This window comes from Perna viridis, chromosome 10 (assembly GCF_037379345.1).
Source record: "Perna viridis isolate PV_CMFRI_1.1 ecotype Kerala chromosome 10, ASM3737934v1, whole genome shotgun sequence".
NCBI classification, from domain to species: Eukaryota; Metazoa; Mollusca; class Bivalvia; order Mytilida; family Mytilidae; genus Perna; species Perna viridis.
The window spans coordinates 32,191,351-32,211,509 of NC_142454.1; the positions used below are offsets into that span (position 1 = coordinate 32,191,351).

The 20,159-nt window shown below is 31.9% G+C and overlaps 1 protein-coding gene across 4 annotated transcripts in view; it reads right to left on the reverse strand.

Moving 5' to 3' along the window:
- The window catches only part of LOC148605420 (protein Fe65 homolog), an 85,772-nt gene that overhangs the window by 25,675 nt on the left and 39,938 nt on the right, over window positions 1-20,159 (reverse strand). For all 4 annotated transcript variants that reach the window (XM_088548183.1, XM_088548184.1, XM_088548181.1 and 1 more), the window contains 4 exons: window positions 12,677-13,205; window positions 8,613-8,814; window positions 7,598-7,655; window positions 6,495-6,616 (listed from right to left, as the gene is read on the reverse strand). In XM_088548183.1, the coding sequence (XP_088404309.1) occupies window positions 6,495-6,616; window positions 7,598-7,655; window positions 8,613-8,814; window positions 12,677-13,205 (911 nt within the window). The remainder of the gene's footprint in view (window positions 1-6,494; window positions 6,617-7,597; window positions 7,656-8,612; window positions 8,815-12,676; window positions 13,206-20,159) is intronic.

Here is a 20,159-nt window from a genome sequence, read left to right on the forward strand (position 1 = left end):
CTAGTTTTGGGTGTTTGGACCTTGGAAATTTAGAAGGTCATTTAACCAATATAATGTTGAAATGATGGATACAAACATAAGAAATAAAAACAGATTGTGAGATTGTGAGTCTATTGGAAACAATGAAATTGATCATTACAAGTATCTCACAAAGTTTGAAAAAAAAAAAAAAAACGTTAAAGAGAAAGTCTGATTATTCTGGTAACAACATATTGATAACATTCAATTGACAAAATATTGATAACATTCAATTGAAATGCATGTACAACTTTGTTTGATGGGATAGCTACAAACATTATCCTGACAACAAGGTGTTGCCACCATTATCAGAAAACAATATGGACACTTACAACAATCCTGTCTCATTTTTAAACCTTTTCAGCAACAACCATTATGACAGCCAGAACAATATGCGATGTGAACAAAACATTTGATAGTGACAATGCATGATTAGAAATTATTTAATATAGATTTAGTATTCTTTCTTGTCAGTCAAAAACCTGTTAATAATGTAGCTCTGAACTGTTAGAGATTTTTTGTCCAAAAAAAAAGATCTTCAAATTTATTTCAGAAAAATTATGTAACTAGTTTCCTCAACTGCCTGATACAAATTCGTATACATAATATGGTTAAGTTACCAGTTTCAAATGTTGAAATGGAAACGGATGATGTTTCCGACATTTCTGACGTTGCTATTTATCCAATAGTGAATATAAATTTCAGTCTTAATTAAATTTGACAGACATGCACGCAGCAGCAGTATCTGACAAGTTGACATCCTGTGCCTATTCTCCCGTTCATTATAACAGCGGAAGCATTTTACAATATTCACCATGCTTAGAATATAAAGACTCCAATACAATTTAAGATAATAATAGTTCACATCATTTTTTAAGTTGAAAAAGTGCACATGCTATTGGTATTCTTTTATTTTTGAAAATAAGTTAATTGTTTGTCTAATATACATTGAGGCATTGATATATATTTACCACAAAAAGAAATGTGCCCATCAAACACTGACTGAGATTAAACTATTATACAATGAGAATGGAAATGGTGAATAAGTCAAAGGGACAGCAACCCCACCAGGATGAAAAATGTTAGCTCAAGGCCACCCATGGGTCTTCAGTGAACAACAAAGAAATCCTCACACCAAAGGGCAGGCTGCAGCTGGCCCAAAATTACACAATACACAGGTAAAGCCAAATAGTTGACCTTATAGAAACAAAAAACTGAAAGTGAAAACGAAATAAAACAAACAGAGGCCAGAAATCCCAGACTTGGGACAGGTGCAAAAAATAATGCAGCAGGGTTAAAGTACTTTGGCATGATCACAAACTTCCCTTTTTTAAAGTCAAGCCACTGAGGCAAATATATTACACAAATAGACACACATAAAAATCAGTTAAAAATCTGAGCTCCATATTAAAACTGAAATAGTGAAACTGATTATAAGTTACACAAATGCACAACAAAGGACTACTAGCAGTAAACTGACATACCAGCTCCAGACCAGTTTGAACCTACAAAAAGTTATGTCCTCATCATATGCAATATTGATCCAAATTTTTCCCATGCAGGGTTGACAACAATGGTACATCAAAAGTCATACAATAAAGACACAACCCATGTCATGCCGAAAATTGCTTTTAAATATAATGTGTTAGTTTCTATGTAAAGACCCTATGAGCGAATCAATGTTAAAACCAAAAAAATGCTATCATTAGCAATTTGACAACAATATCATAACCATTTCTCTTACAAATGAGCCTATTCAACTGTTGCATGGAAGGTTAACTACTATTATGGGTTCTTTTAATGATCTTGATTAGCCTTTTAGGTCTCGCACATGGTCAGTGTTACTGGTTATCTGAAAGAATAACTAGGTCTGAGAATGCCTAGTTGCTAGGCTGCTGCATTTATGCTCTGGCCTACTCCCAGACCCTATATGTCTCGCAACATTTCCCTATTCTATCTGTCTTAGATCTTACTTCTGTATGAGGGTGCTAAATATTGGATAGGTGAACAAGGGAAAAACATAATAAAGAAATTCCTCTTCAAATATCATCATGTCCCATATCAATTTGGGTTTTCACCCATTTCCCATCCACCAACCGCCTACTCCCCACAACATTACTGAAAGAACAACCAAGACAGAAATAAACAAAATCAACTCCCCAATTACAGAGAGGAAAATCGTTGACTTCAGAGAATATGAGGTTGGTTTCTCTGATAGAATGATAATTATCTGATGAATAAGTGGAGAATTTAGAAGAAGAATTAACCTTTCTACCAGAAAAGATTCAAATACTTATGGAATAATCAATAAAAGTTTAAATTTACTTCAAGTCTTTGTCAATTGTCCAGTTAAGTACCTAATACATGTCATCAGGTAATAATTCTTCAATTTGTAGGAGTTCCAACTCTATCCTGTGAAGTAAACTATTTTACTAGCTGTAAGACAGTCCCTTTCCTCTTCTTCAGTACCCAAATAACCTTGTTTAACACCTTATCTGCTTACAATGTAATCAATTTCAAATTATTTTCCAATTATTTCTACACCAATTAAATTATTTTCAGGTTCAATAGAGACTATGTTAAAGCAATTGATAACCAAATATCAATGCTATTTGTGCAAAAAAATAATCTAATGGATTACCAATGGAGAAATCCCAATGTTTACATTCTGTAACGCAAATACAGCTTTATCTGATGTTAAGAAATCAATCGAAATGACTAATTCATGTAATTGGTTCATGGCTTCACTTCCTATTTATCAATATGTGCACTGTGGATGACATTATCATGCAAATTCACTTTAATCAGAACAAAATCGAAAAAAACAACAAGATCTTATTGTAAAGGAAATAGATTTGTAACTAGAAATGAATCTGCAATGACCTTTGACCCTTGCGTAACCTTAACAATTTTGAATTTTTATCTCTTTGAGAGAAAAAAATTTAAATATCCTCACTCCAACCTCTTACTCTTCCTCATCCAAAGTGTCAGAAGTGGGATGATTCAAATACATCAAAATCACAAAATATGGTCCAAATGTGAACACATGAAAAAGAAACAATCTGCATGCAAAATGTAGCCAATAGAATAAACTAGAAGCCCTGTTTATGACAAGAGCCCCTGCGTCATTTGTTAGTAGTGATGTTTTTATTTAGTAAATCAAATGTGTGTGTAAGACACTAATGATGCCCCTGCTCACTAGATTTGCCAAATTAGGAATATGTTTATTTGTGTATGAAGACATGGTTTGCAGATTCAGAAATCCTTCCAAGACTTGTGTTACTCATGGTCTGGTGATCAATTTCGGGATTGGAAATTCCTAAATATATGCATATCTACATATTGTATCCTGGCCATTTAGTGTCATGAAATTCTGTTTGGTAGTGTCAGACTAGTTGCAATGAGAAAAAGAGGACCGATGGACATATTAATGGACTCATAAAAAATGTTAATACCCCCCATAACAAATCCGTAACTTTGTTGCTTGGGATATATTTCTGACAAAAATAACAAAATCACCCAGTTCCGTAATATTTCATGAAAATCAAGATCTTATGACCTTGCACACCATCATTATGTGTAGAAACATCCTGCAAAAAATATTTTAGATGTAGTTCAAAAACTACAAAAAGAGATAGCTATGCAAGCCATAAAGCCATATTTTGTACGAAAATAATTAAGTCTAACTTTCACCAATTTCCATAACATTTCACGAAAATCAAAATCCTTTGACCCTGCACATCTTCATCATGTGCAGAAATATCCTGTAAAAAATATTAGTTGTAGTTCAAAAACTGTACGAAGAGATGGCCGGACAAGCCGCGATCATGTGTATGACGGACGGACAGGGGTAAATTAATATGCCCCCCCCCAACTGTCCCCCCCCCCGACAATTTGTTGCAGGGGCATAAAAAGATTACACATAAAAGCTGAAAATAAAGGAAACAAGACGTCAAAACTAAACCCTAGCAATATCAATTCCAACAAACATCCAGGGGTGACATTAGCTGTTCCCAAAGGGTTAGCATGTCCTCCGCCACTAGCGACACCAAAATAATATTGGTTTCAAGAGTTACAGTTCAATCAATGTATGACAAATAATACCACTAACAGACAGACAATGAGATGAATTCATGGACTGAGTTAAGCAACTCTGCTTTCACTGCTGTTGACACAGTAAAAACCAACCCAATACCTATATTAAAAATCTACCATGTTAATCAAGGAACAGATGCACTCCCTGATAATGTGCACATCAATATTTATTCAATTTTCTAGAATGAAATACATCAGCTTACGACATGACCATCCTAAGGTTTCATCTACAGTCATCATGAACATTAGCTTGCCGCAATTTAATTTTGCAACACAATATTTCATCAACTATTTGTTAAAGTGTTAATTATTACATGATTAAATATCCAATGCGTCCATAAACTTTGCTTCCATGACAAACTAGCTGGAAGATAATGATGACTTGCAAACGATGTTTCCGTATCAGCAGCAAGGAGTGACATGTTTTCTTGCTGACCCAACTTATTTACTATGTAAAAGACCTTGGGGGAATAGCATTGGTGGATATGCATCCTGTTTTGTTGTAGGATAAATCAATGTCTACCCAAGTTTTTTTTCAGTTAGAGGTCAATAAATAGGACTCTTTTTGAGACATGGACCCAAAAGATGACAATTAGTCTCAATCGTAATCTCTTCTTTAGAGCATTTGCATCTGACTGTAAATTGCTTTATAAGTTGAGCGCTAAGTAAAGAACTGCTAAGAAAAATAAAAGATTTTTAGAACCAGGGCCATTTTTTTTCATAAAAAAGTCAAATCTTACCACATCTGAAATTCCAACTAATCATATAATTTGTGATGCTGTAAATACCATGAAAAAAATTGAAAGGATCTTTACAGCTGTAAAATGTTAGAGCAATAATATTGAAATCTTGTCATAAAAGCTAGAATCTGTAAGAATCAGGCAAACTTGAGGGGGAGGGGGGAAACAAATCATGCAAAAAAAAAAAAAACATACACAAATTAGACAATGTGGGCATATATAGTTAATGATCAAATACATACAAATTGACAATATTTTAGGCTAAGAAGTGTCAAATAAGAAATTTATGCCATTTTGCATTTCTGATAACATCTTGAATAAGATTTTAATAAAATTCACCCACTGCCTGATTCTAACAGAGAATAGCACTTTATACCATCATACACTATACTTTGGGTCATTGTTTTAATAAATAGTTTTCGCTGTAGACTTTTCATAACATGGAACACTTCCAATTAGACATGGAAATGAATGAACTTCCGAAATGTTTGGATTCTAATCTCTGTTTCCAATACACATTTCAGACAAAGAACACCTACACAATATGCTAACTGACATTCTATTTGTTTTCTTAGCTTCATCTTTGTCATGTATTTTTATCCTGGGGGAGAAAGTAATCTAAGAATCTAATTATAGAAACATCTGGAAAAGCAGATGGTTCTAAAAATAGAAACATGCTTGTTTAAATATCAAATAACAGATGAAAATGTACTCCACAAGACAGGAATAGCAGGAGTGAATCTGATTTAGCAAATTGGATAGCAATTGGAAGGGATGTTTTGAAATACCTGCTAACATGTCAAGTGTAGAGTGACATTTAAATTCCATATGATATGATTATTTTTTTTCTTTTCCTTTTTTGAAGACTTGATTATTCTGACTGATTCTATTTCTAGGCACTTTTTGTCTCACAAACTTAAACAAAATCTTATCTATTTTCAATATCACATATTGTGTGTTGATGTAAAAAAAATGAATTTTTAATTGCATATAATTTCTGTCATTTTGTGTTCTTCCGAATAATCTATGTTCTTTGCAAAACAAATCCATATTATGAATTGCAGATACTAATGGATGACAATATTGAACAAAGCAAAGCTTAATTACCTTTCTACCAAAATTGGGGATTCAAAATGCATATGACTTTTAAACAATTGGGCAGTGATAAAATATCTGCGAGAGTTCCCATTATTTTACATTTTGCAAGATTTTTACAGATTTCATAGAAGAAACTAATTCTCTTACAGCCTAATCTTGATTAAAATTATTTCTCCACTCTCTATGGTAACATTAAGATTTAAACATGCAATCCTGAAATTAATATTTTACCATCTCGAGTGGAGAAATAATCAAACCACTCATTACTGAAGAAGAATCTATAAATAAAGAATATGCAAAATTTGTGTTGAGGACTAGTTATACTTTTAAAGAAACTTTTCAACAAATACTATGGTCAGTATGTTAAAAAAAAAAGCAAATCTGTCAAAAATAGGGCAAAAAGTAATAGACTGGGAGAGTTTAAATCTCTTTTTTCAACAAATATGCATTTAAAAATAAACCTTCCAAAAATAGCAACATTCACTGCATCAGAATGACAAAGTGAAAGTAGACAACATTACAAGTTTTCGTAAAAATACTTACACTATCACTATTTATAGAAACAGATCTGATGGTCACATGTTTGGTGTCAGGTGGTGCAGGGGATGGTGGCTCCCTCTGGATTGTCCCACTTTTGATATGCCAGTAATATGGACCATCTTCATCTGCAAGGGCAAATAACAAGATAAACAGAATTGAAAACAAAGCCATTCTGATTGTTTTACGATAAAAAGAGACAGTGTTAAATGGGCATAGAAATATAAGACCCTTGAAGCCAACTTTAAAAATATCTACCAAAAAATGCAAAAAAAATGATTGACAATTTCTGCCATAAACACCATTTTTTAGGTAAAAAAATACGTCATTTATTCGAGGAAATCTGCAGCCTATGATAAGGAAATGGATTCAAGTCAGACAATACAATGACATGAAAGAGAGGTTTACAATGTTCTACTGTTCAAAACTAGATTTCAATGAAAACCAATTATCGTCAAATTAAGTTATAATTTGCTTCTTTGGCAAAACATGAAACCACACGTTAATTTCTAATTAGTTCTGCATTTTAAATGAGAAACATAAAATTGGATGACAAAACAACAAAAAAAAAAACAGAAATGAAAATAATGAATAACTTTTACAGTGAAACTTGTCTAAACTGAACCCCTTTTGCGACTGCCTGTTTAAGACAGGTTGTCAGATTATTCATGGTCCATTTCAAACAGGTTGTCAGATTGTTCATGGTCCATTTCAAACAGGTTGTCAGATTGTTCATGGTCCATTTCAAACAAGTTGTCAGATTGTTCATGGTCCATTTCAAACAAGTTGTCAGATTGATGAGGGTTTGTTTTAGACAGGTTTCTCTGTTCTTTTTTAAACCTGAAATTCCTTACATTGCAAATAATTTGTGTTCAATGTTATCATCTCCATAACCATTCTAGTTGAAAAGATGAATTTAAAAATCAATTTTAGACGTGTAACTTAACATCTCTATAGAAAATGTCATTAACAAGTAAAACCAAAGGAAGACATGTTAATATCTTTTGTTTCGTTGTAAGTGATTCAATTTCGTTCAACGTTGAAAATTACGTAATAGTTGAACAATAATAAGATTCTTAGAACACATGTATTTCGTCTACAATACTTACCTTCACACTTCTCCCATCCTGGAGGCAGACTTTCTTCTTTTTCTTTCTTCTTTTCATCCTGAAAAGAGAATGAACAAAATTGCTTATATTGTGAAAGAGTAGCCATGGAAAATGCTCATTGGGATTATAAGAGGTGCCTGATAAATTCACGGTTTTTTTTGCTTTCTTTTTACTTTTCTTTGATCTACATGTAGCTGGCAGGAAATATTGTTTCTAAACTCACTGAGTGAGAATGAAAGTTGTAGCTAAAAAATAATGAACCCAAGCTGCTGCTAATGTTAACATCAATGTTGTAACATGAAATGAAGCCATAAACATATTATTACTGGGCTGGGTTTTAAAAAATCTTTATACGGCTTTTTCCTCAAATCTTTCATCAATTTCATTTTTGACCAATCAAACTGCTTGAAATGAAGATTTTAGGAACTCAAGGATTTGATATTTTATCATAGTGGAGAATTTTAATTTTACAATACAGTTATTTAACAAAAACAAAAAAAAACGGCTTAAAGAGAATAAGTTTCTCCTATAGTAGAAACTTTAAAAAATGTAAAATAGTGAAAAAAATTCTCACAGAAGTCTATACATATTTTTAATCACCAGCTTAGAATGGGAGAAATTTCTTTACTATTTTCATAAATATGTTGTTTTATTTTATTTTTTTATTTTTTTTTTTTTTAAATTATATTCAATTGTTGAGTTTAATCTAAGTGACTTGTTACAGTCTAACACTTGATAATCAGAACATCAAATACAATACAAAATATAAAAGTGTGCCAATACAAGAATTAGCCGTCCAATACCTCCAATTACCCTTCTAATACATCATACTGGCCTGTCTAAAATCTACATTGGTCAATATGACATACTGAACTAGTTAGTCAATAAAGGTATAACTGTGTAAGATTTTTCATATTGGCTGAGTTATTGGTCCGAGGCTAGCCAATATGGAAAAGCCTCGGACCAATCACTCAGCCAATATGGAAAACCTTATGCAATAATACTACATTATTACCTCTTCGGTGGGTGTACTATCAGACTCACTGCCACTGGTTTCAATATGCAATATACCAAGTTCTGAACTTGTCGATTTACAGACCGCTGCATAGATGTCCTCATTCACTTGTCCGTTCACAGGGTTAAGTCCGTCATCTGATCTTGTATCTGATTGGATACCACTGTCTGCAGAATCTGGAGAGTTGATGTCAAAGCCAAACCTAAAATACAACAGTTTAATTCTTTATGGAACTTTTGTAACAAGGGTTTAAAATAATTTTCTAAATAATAAGGAATGGTAATGTTCGAATTTATGTGCAACTTTTTTCTTAATTTGCATTACCCATTTATTGTAACCAGGGTTAAATTTACATAAAATTTTCTCAATGACTGAATGTAAGTTTTGAAAAGTAAAATAAATTAGTCAAATAAACAGTTTTGTTGAACTCGATTAAAAAAATTTTGAATATTTGACACTAAAAAGTACAGTCCCTGAACCGATCCGCGCAAGGATTTGACAGATCGATAACCGATGACAGATGATCTTGTAAAAATAAAACAAATGTAAAATAAAAGTATTAATTGATGTTTAAATCTAGTGCGTTATGTTTATATGTGTAAAACCGACAAATAAAACAACAGAATCTGTAAATTATATTGACCGTTCTGTGGTCACATGGTACGATCACCAGTTTAATGGATCAGTTTGAATGATCAATAACCGATCACAGTTTTTGTTGCACAGACCATTTCATGTGCAGTATCAGCAATAAATGTCAAATCGACCTTGACATCACCAATTGACAGAATAAAGCCAATTCTGAACATCAGAACAAAACATCAATTTCTACCTACATGTATAATGGATTCACCATGATATATTATGTTTTTTACTGCCATTACTCTATATATAACACTTCAAACATAACAATAATCAAATCAATCATGCATTGTAATAACATCAGTGATCAAATTTAAAGGGAAATACTTGCTAAATGCAAGTTTAACTTCAATTTTGCTGGTAGAAATTATTTCTATACGTCATATATAGATAAAGTTCAGAAATAACCCAAAAAACTTAATATAACAAGTGTTAATTTTCAATACTTGCTATATTTAGCTAGTGGAAAAAATTCTGAAATTCAATCCCTGAACATACTCTGCATATTCCTTCTATACCGACATGCCCAGTGAGACAATCACCAAAGAAGTCATATACATGTACAAATCAAACAAAAATACAAGTATATAATGACAAACAATTCACACATGAAATATTCCCCATGCATGCCTGAGTTCAAAACCAACTAACTCATCCTTCATGATTCATGACACAAAATGAATAACTCAGTAGGTAGTTTAGACAGTAGAGCCAACTTGGTCTCGGGCCATATTAAAAAAAATTCCAAGATTATCATGCAACATTTCTGAAAAATTTGGGTTGGGGACAAATTTTATTTTCCATTTTTTTTATTTCCTTAAGAAATTGTCACTCTTGCCTAAAACTAGTGTGGTTGTTAACATCATTTATGTATGCTTGGTGGTTTATTTTATCAGCACAAACATACTGAAACAGATCTATCAAAGTATAAATGTCTCTACTGCTACAACCCTACCAATTTTCTCCAACCTGGAACCATTTTTCAAAGTAATATAGCAACTTAAAAAACTATGATTTACAAACTACAAGTTACTAAATAAAAATTATTATCAATCTGTTCTGGACAAGACATTTCAAAAATAGACCAAATTGGGGCAGGCACGAAAAAATCAGGTAAGGAGTTGGAGTCTAAGAATTTTTCCAACCTATATCACCCCTTGGGACAATGGGTCTGGTGTTGATACTACATGTGATACAAATTTTGACAAGAATCTCAAGACTTGAGCTTTGTTCTCACCTTGTATTTACTTCATTTTTCAAACAAGAAAAAAATTCTTCAAGATATGAAAAATTACCATGCAATTTCAGATTTTCATGAGAGAATGAATCATAAAATCAGTAGTGAAAAACTAATCTACACATCCATGAAAGAATCAGGCAGGGGGATACACCTTAAGATTTTCTAATACCTTCCTTAAGGCTGAATGCATTCAACAGAACTAGAAAACAGTCCGTTGATACTATTAATACTGCTTAGATAGAATGAGTAAAGGGAGCTAATTTCAAAATGAGCTGTATATAGAAAATAAAAATGGAAAGAAAATTACAAAAGCAATTCATCCAATTTTCAAATATTTTTTTGAAATCTTTCTTCATCAATGTGAATACACTGTTAAGTGCTTGTGAAGAAGATGCAGTTCAAGTATTTCAGCAAAAAGCATGACACTGCATGCGTCTTTCAGCTATTGGACAGCAACCAAAATCGCTTACAAGGTACATCTGTTTAAAGGCACATACCAAAGTGTGTATAAATGATTGAAATCAATCCATCCATTGAAAGAACTTGGACAAAATTTGGATGACAGGAATGATGGACTGACAAATACAGTGATTCCAATATTAAACTCACTGTCCATACTGTTTGAGTGGGAGAATAAACATCCACAAAATATCCAGATAAATCACTACAGCTCCTGCTTGTTGCTTACTTGAATTTGTACTAAAGAATATTACTGCATTTGTCATTTATTTTCAGCCATACTGAATTAAAACAGACAGTTGGCATTTGAAAATAAATGTTGAATTGATAGATTCAATATGTTCAAATAACTTATGCTCATGTGAATTCCATACTTCAAAGGAATTGTTAAATAATTAAAGACTATAGTAATTTTCTAAAGAAAAAACGATTAATAAATTTAACAATTTGTATTTACTCCTGTCAAAGCAACTTCAGATGGGATGGAAAAGAGAAAAATTGAGGAACAACTAGAATAAATGTCACTGCTTAATTGAAAATAATTTTTTATTCAGAATTTTCAAAGATTCACATGGTCTGCTTGAAAATGCTATAGACAATGAAAGGGACATCAATTAATTTTTTGAGTGGGATGCTCTGAAAAATAGACCCTTTCATGTCAACTATGGGACAGTCAATGAGCATGTGTGAGATATACAATGTTCTTCTGCAAGGCAGGGTAGAACAAAAGAATTTTCCTTGCAGAAGCCTATATTGTGCATGTATATGGACCACCCTGCAGTTAACACGAAAAGATCTATTTTGAAATTCCATCTTCATTCAATTATTCATTTAATATTCAACACGCCTTTTTTACAGTAATTACTACAACTTCAAGGAATAGAACTGGTCTTTTTTTGATTGAATAAAGTCTTGCACAGAGGATACATTCTACACGTATGTTCACTATTTCAAACCTTTACACCTCTGTTGTACTCAGTGCTTAACCCCACCCCTTTATGCAAATTAGTACAGCACACCAAACACAGCTTGCCGGGTTTGTAGTAAGAAGTGCTCATGCCCTCTGATTTTTTTTTTCACATCCTGTATAGCAGAGCAGAGTGATACATAGTGAATCAGGAAGCAGTTATAGGTTTGCAGAGGAAAATGTGATTGAATCATACTACTACAATGTTATGAAATGTCAGGTATTTACAATGTAACTGAATTACTATAATGTGATGAAATGTCAGGTATTTACTATGTAACTGAATTACTATAATGTGATGAAATGTCAGATATTTACCTGGACAAATGACAAGGTAATTTAATCTTTCTATCATTTCATAGGTATTGAAATCTAAGTTTGATGGAAAGTCTTTTTACAAACTACCTATGAAAGACAAGCAAAGACCAACTCTACTCCATGAAGTTAACTATAGTATTTGCAGTAATTCTAATAATTTATTGCTCATTTGGACATCTTGACCATGTCAACCAAGATAACTGGTCTTCCCTTGTATTTCAAGATAAAAACTAACCCTTCTAAAAAGTACCATGTTGTTCCCAAAAGCATCAGGTTGTTACATGTAAATTGCTACAGAATAAGCCTTATCTTATTTCCGTGTCCAAACATATGACAGCCTCATCCAAATGAACTAAGAAATATGTATTTGGTAAAACTTCTCTTGTTTCAGAATATAAAACTAAGAAAATTTTAGCCTTTAACCTTACAAATACTAACTTGGTGAACCTTGATCCCTGTGTGGGGGTCTCTGTCTCCTCTTCAGTGTCGGGAGTGTCAATAATCTTTTGATGTTTCTCCTTGGCCTTCGCCTCCAACATTGTATAATATCCCATAAACCCTTGCTTCTTTCTGTTCTTTCCAACACTTCCATTACTTTTCTCATCACATTTTTCACTATTCTTTAAATTTTTAATATTCTCACTTTCAACTTTTTCATTCACACCTTTGTCCTTGTTTTCGACCTCTTCATCTGTTGACATTTCTACCTCCTCATCTGAAGAGTTTGTATCATTTAATAGAAGTCTTTTCTTCTCTGAGTTTATGTTATGGTCTTTATTTTCTAGGAGCATTTTTTCACTATCTTGATCTCCCTTTTTATCAAGGAGTGAAATAGTACTAGCGTCTATTTCGTCGTAAATATTACTCTCGTTACTATAAATATCCTTGTTTAGTTTATCATTACTGTTTTTTCTATCTTCATAATGGTAATTAGGGTTTGCAAAACTCAAATAGGTGTTTTCCAAATCTGAAAAAAAAAGATTGCAATAAGTAAGCAGTTCATATTTATTTTCAAGAGGTCATGGACTTTTCTAAGTTTCAAATTAACGGTCAACTTGAGTAAATAAGAAATCTTTAAAAGGGTTGAAGCTCAGGAACCCAGGTAAATAAAATTTCAAAGTTTTAAGGTCATAAATTCTACAAACTCAGATCACTTCTAATTAGTACCTTATATTATTTTTTATAGTAGAAATTAATATTCAAACATTGATGAGGCATGAGTACAAAACAAAAAAAAAAGAAAAAAAATCTTGAAACAACTTACTAGTTTTAATAACAAGTATGCCTAATACAATATGATAATATCATGATAACACTACAATATACCAATTTCAAATTTTTGACACCCGTATTTCAAAGAGAATAAACAAATTTATTTAGTCACTACATGAAAGATAATAACAAAATGACCAAACTGATAAAATCTGGGCAGGAGTCAAAATGAATATTCTAAAGGGAAAGTCTGTATAACACATGGCAATATCCAAAATATGGCAAAACCCCAAAGTTGGAAAACCATCACATTAAATTTTCTCTACTACAAACAGCCGATCTCAACCGTAAGTGTATTAGGACAAGTAAGTAAAAATGTAGCATATTTTCTTTTTTTTATTGCTAAAAAAATTAAAATATTTACTTGTTTAGTTGTTGGTCACCAAATTAATTACAGAAATAATAGCAAGGCAAATATAACCAAGCAAGCATCAAAGAAAGACGAAACCATTAAGCACAAATCAAAGAGAGCCATCCATGAAAACCATTTAGGTACAGGAGTTACATTTCAAAGTTCTGGACATTCATCAAAGACAATCTAAATAATTCTGAAAGACATTTAAGTCCGTTTTCAACAATAGACCATTCATAATATTCTCCAAAACATATTTGGATAAAATTTATCACTTTTCCCTACAGTAAGCTAAAGATGTCAGAAATATGCATTATTCGTTCGTTTATTACCATATTTTGACATCCTCACATTAGGTTGTCTGGAATGTTGATCATTTTGAATATGCAGACGTCATTTTCTCAAAATGGAAAGAAATATTAGCCTAGCAGAAGACAAAACAAAAGTACACTATAGGAGACAACACTCTCCATGGAGGCGGAAAGGGGGAGTTTCATTTCAAAGAATTCTTTCAGACTGCACTTAAGTGTCATTAAATGAAAGTATATATTTTAATGCACATGATGAACTACTTACCTAGAAAAATTACAAAATGGAATATGTGAAGGATTAGAAAATGTATAATGCCTTCATTAGTGAATACAACTTGTGATATTTTTTATAGCGCATACAATGATTATGTTCGAAAGATAAAGTTAAGTCTTCTCTTGTTTAAATGACAGAATTCAAGGAGATTTAAACTTTCTATCAAACTCATGAAAAGACAGAAAGTCCATATTTTTTTTGTTTATTTGACAATCAAAGATTGATCATCTAGTGAATCAGTTTTAAGTGTAAGTATTTGTAAGAATCAGGAAAAATGGGAAAAATTAGAAACACACATGTCAAAAACCATTAATCTGGCAATGTAATATCACTCAAGGATACTTTCTCTATTTGAAAAGACCATCATTTGATCTCTGCATCACTGGCTTTGCTCAGAAATTTTTCAATAGAATCTTAGTAAAATGAGGTTTTTGACAGAGTTATTTGCCCTTGAAATGTTCATTTTCAGTGCATATTTCAATGAAATTGTAACTCAATGGTCCAGCATGATATGGAAAATCATGTCTGTTTTCCTTGATCTGATGGTACAAATAGTCAAATTACACTATCAAAATGATGTTTTTTTCATACCATGTTTCACCTACTGCCTGATTCTTACAGAGACTAACACTTTATGAATCAGAGGAAGACCAGCTATATCCCTTGAATATCATCATAAGCAGTTTCAATTTATAAGCTCTTCAAAGTGCTTTTTTTTTTTTTCGAGATCCAAGGTAGACAATAAATCATTGTTACTCATACTGTTAAAGAACAAAAAGTTATGTACCAGCAGTTGGAAAAAAATTCACATGAATTGAACAGTTCTTCCTTTAATCTTCTCAAGGCCAAACCTCATACAAATACAATATAACAATTGGCTCAGTTTTTTCACACCAGTGGCCATATTGGGCACACTATGGCATTTTCTGTCTTGATTTTAAAATTGCGGTTATACTCATCCCAAAAGCCATGATCATTGCAAACAATCAGATAATCCACCAAAAAAAAAAAAAAAACAAGACAATTTACAAATACATGTATCATCCATTTATTTATAATGATGATGCAATATTTATGGCAAATATTTTAAAGTTCTAATCAGGTGAAACAATTAGGTAAAAAATTTAACTCCATTAGGCAATAAGGTTTTTATTTAGATATATTCAAGTTACATGGAAAACCATTCAACTTTTCCTATTGGAAAACTGATACAGACCTAAAACTTTCCCAATAAATTCTTTCCAAGTGTAGAATTCAGTGCAACAATCCCATTGCATAACAATCCCTTGCGAAATCGTTTTAGACCAACCATTTATAAACATTGTAACATGTATCAAATTTTTCTATCAAATCATTCTTTCTGCATTTGATCAACGCAGAAATCATCTCTTTTACGAACAAAACTCATCAAATTTATCTGTAAATCTATTAGTAATGCATTACTTGTCACCAATCCTGATTTTTTTATTCATTGGATTGGGACAGCAATTACTAAATTGCTGTTTGGGTCACATTTGTTTAGCTTCTAATTCTCCACATTTCATAAATACAGCTTAAGAATTGTATTGTACTAACTACAGATTTATCCATGGATCTTCATGATGCATGAATATGAAATACATTTACAGCAAGTAAAACAGTTAACTTCAAGGAATATGATTCCAGACCAAGATTATCATTACCAATCCTGTGCCCTGAACATTGTCATTGTATGCACTGTAATTTGAGCTAATCAATCAACCAACAGATTATTACAGCGAGTAAAATAGTTAACTTCAGGAAATCAAGTTGGTTGGTCTTCTTTTGACAAAATGGCAATTACCTGATAAACTTACCTAGGTGTATAACTGGACAATGGGTATGGAGATTTAAACTTTCTATCAAGTTTAGATAAAAATACCTATAAAACTTAAAATATATTTGTTAATTGTACAGTTAAATCTATACAACATTTCATCAGGTAACTGTCATTAAATCAAGGGAAGTCCAATTCTATTCCCGGAAGTTAACTAGACAACTCACTCTCTGAGACAAGTCTAGTTTAAACTGGTTTCTGGTTTATTAAGGGTCTGGTTTAGAAGGAATATTATTCCTCATATAATATGTATAAGACTTGCAAGTACATGCATAATATAATATAAGTACATGTAAGGACAGTATTCTATAATATTCTTGCAATAATTTGCTAAATAAGTCCAATTTTACAATAACACCAAATCAACAACAGATAACAGAAGTTCAGAAATGCCAATTCTGATTCTCATTTCGCAAATTGCTTGGTTATGAAATAAGAGAAAGTCTAAAATTAAATACCATATATTCTAATTTATATAAAGTTGGCTCATCAAACTGTCAATGAAACGGATATCAGACTACGCTTTAGATGCTAACAAATTGGATACTTGCCTTGAAAATAGCGCCATAACACCTAATTAACTAAAGTTTCAATGTTGCAAATGAAATGTTAGTGATTTTCTAGATAGATCCTTAATAATGGTAGATGGAACATTTTATAAGGTTTGGCGTAATATTCTCAAATGTCAGCATCATCAAGTCAACCTAATTTGACAAGAAATTAGAGAAGAAATTTGTCTCTATACCCAACTTCTAGATTTCATTATATAAGAAGTTAAGATAAGAAGTTCTCCACCTTAGTGCTATTAAAGCCCCTTGCAAAATTATATGTTTATTCACTACGTATTCATTAGGTCAAAAAAAAAATAATAATAATATGTGTGTTTCCTGCTACCCTACCTACCCTAGTTTTTAGTGCCTACCCTAAACATTTTATGGCCATTTTGGCTCAACCACTTTCAAATTGTTTCCCCATTAACTCAATGTAAAATGTATTTGAAAAATATGACAACTACACACCCTATCTTTTCTAACTATCATTATTTTTGGCCTTATAGGAAACATTTATTTAAGGGACTGCTTAATCAAACAGATTTAGTTTATCATACATGTAACAGGTTGACATGAAATTCATGCAAGAAAGGAAAAAGGCAACAAGCAAAAAAAAATCTGGTCTTTCAGAAAATCACATCTCTGATTATAAGAAAAACAGTAATCCATTTTCCCAGCCTGCTCCCAGTTTTAGTTTTAGAAAACTGGGCATGGATGCCATTAAAACACTATTTCCCAATATTTGAATATGAAGGAGAGATTCATGCTAGCAACTTTTACCACACATTACTGTAAATGTATTAATTTTCGCAGTAGCTAAATTCTGCAGATTCAGTCAAGTGAATATATTTGCAGGTATCAATTTTCACGATTTGAAAAAAAAGTATTAGCATTTTATTATGTTCAAAATCAATATCGCAGGTACTATGTTCATCGTGAAAATTGTGAAAATTAGAACACCACAAAAATTAATACGTCTACAGTACATCCAATAAAGAAGACTTGGAGTCCATACAGATCAGGTGTTGGTCTTATCTTCGATGTAGTGTTTAGTAATAGGCCTTTCATTATGAAAGAATAATGAACATTTTACAGGACTTTTTCCTAATCTTATAGTTTTAGTGCAAAAATGGTTTTACACACAAAATCTTTCAAATGAAATAGTTGAAATGTGGGACAACTCTCTGAGTTTAAAAGGTATGTAAAAGTTTGAATTCTGTCCTGACCACTTTCCTTTTTTTTTTCAGCTTTTTTGTAGTTAAGGACCAATTACTGTCATTACTAGATATTTTCACACCATGATCTGTTTTTCATCAAGCCACTTTATTTGAAACATGATTCTCTCCACCTTCCTACCTGATGCACAGTTTAAAAAAGTCCAAAATTCTTTTGAGATCACAACCCTTCTCTTATTTATTTGGATATTGATATGTCGAGTATATCAATATCCAAATTCAATTTCAATAGCTTTGATTTTGAGTACTTGTTGTATACAACTAATATTTTGATCATGATCTTCCTACATATTTGATTTTAATGCTGACGATGAGAGGTTACTCCTTGAAACACGTGTACAGCATATCGAAATTAACAATAAATAAAAAAGGTATATTTTGTATTTAAATCCTCTTTAAAATATCACTAGTTAAAGAAATAAATCCAATCATACGTCTCACATGGCTAGTCACATGATTTACCCAACATTGATCATGTGATACAAAAATCATGTGACTAAGTTCTTGTGGTTTTACTTCTATCCAATAAAAATTCAAATTGGTGAACTAAAAGAAAATAGTGTCTAAAGCTATTTCCTGTCATGAAAACATTTTTTCCGCAAAAACAGGTCGGACAACCTTAATTAAACTCTGAATGACCTGTACAAAATCAACAAACATCATATGATAACAGGTCCATTAATATATTAATGTGATTAATTACTGTGACAATGTTCTATCAGGCGAGGAGGCTCCGATTTCTCCAAACTCATTTTTGTCATGGAAAGTATCTGTCAAGTTCAGCAATCAAAGACATTACAGAATAAAAGGGAAGGGTAGGGCTAAAAGCGTTTATAAATATTCATACACATGTCTGAAAAGATTACTTTTTAAATAATAACCAAAATTTGTGCCAGGGTTTATGAAAACCACATCCAGATGAACTGAAGTCAAACAGTGAAAAAACCATAAAATGATTGTGTACTGTACAGTGTGAACCAATGATAATAAAAGTGAAATATAATCAAAAAAATTATACAATGTATATAAATGTATAAACAAAAACCAATTACACATTTAGATATTTCTTTAGAGTTTATAGCCATATACAAATGTGCATTTTTAAATTCATTTAAATTGCAACAGAGTGTGAAACTAATTTTGTAAACTAAGAAAGAGCTGTCATTAAAATTAATATTGAATGTTTGAACTAACAAGCCATCACAAACACAAGGACAGACACATGGAAGGACATCAAATTTCTATGTTCCATTCTGCATAGTAGTTGGGACAAAAAGTTACCAAAATGACTTTCTGAAAAGGCCCTTTGATTATCAAAATCAGTAATTTATTCTAATTCGAATGATAAAGAATGTTTGGTAAAAAATCTTTACAAATTTGATGTTATCTTTACCATCAAAATCTATAGGTTCTTGATTTTAAAATCATTGTGGTGGCCAAAAATAATTACCCAAGTTTCGAACTGGACTAAGAATAAAACAAAAATCTAAGGCTTCAACAGATATATTAAAATAAATATAGGCATTCAGCTTATTGCTAATTTTATCCTCCAATGTCGTAAGTAATTGACCTAGAAAGATTTCAAGAAACTGTACACAAAAAAAATCCCGTGAGAAGAAATATACTAAGCTTGAAGTTAGTCAAGTCTAAGAAAAATCTCTCAAGACTAAGCAAACACGATAATTACAATGCTTTAATTAAATTTTTGGAAACATTGTATTCTAAGAACCAAAGGAACGCTCTGTCCTGGTCTCAAAGGAATTACCAATTCTGATACAGCCAAATTACATCCATGACAGTATTTTATCAATATACAATTCAATGTTATGATAGCCCGTCAAAACTAATAAATAAAGTTATTCAGTAAAGTCAATAGCCCTCACAGAAATCAGAGTTTTTATTTGGACGTCCTCTTAAATCTCTACGGGAAGCTTCAATTACGAGAAGATACCCTTTCATTGTAAATATCCAAATGCATAAAAGTCATGGGATAAACAGTATTCATGGGATTTTTCAATAAAACACGGTACAATGCAGAACCCCAAGGCCACAGCAGAGGCCTTATCATTGA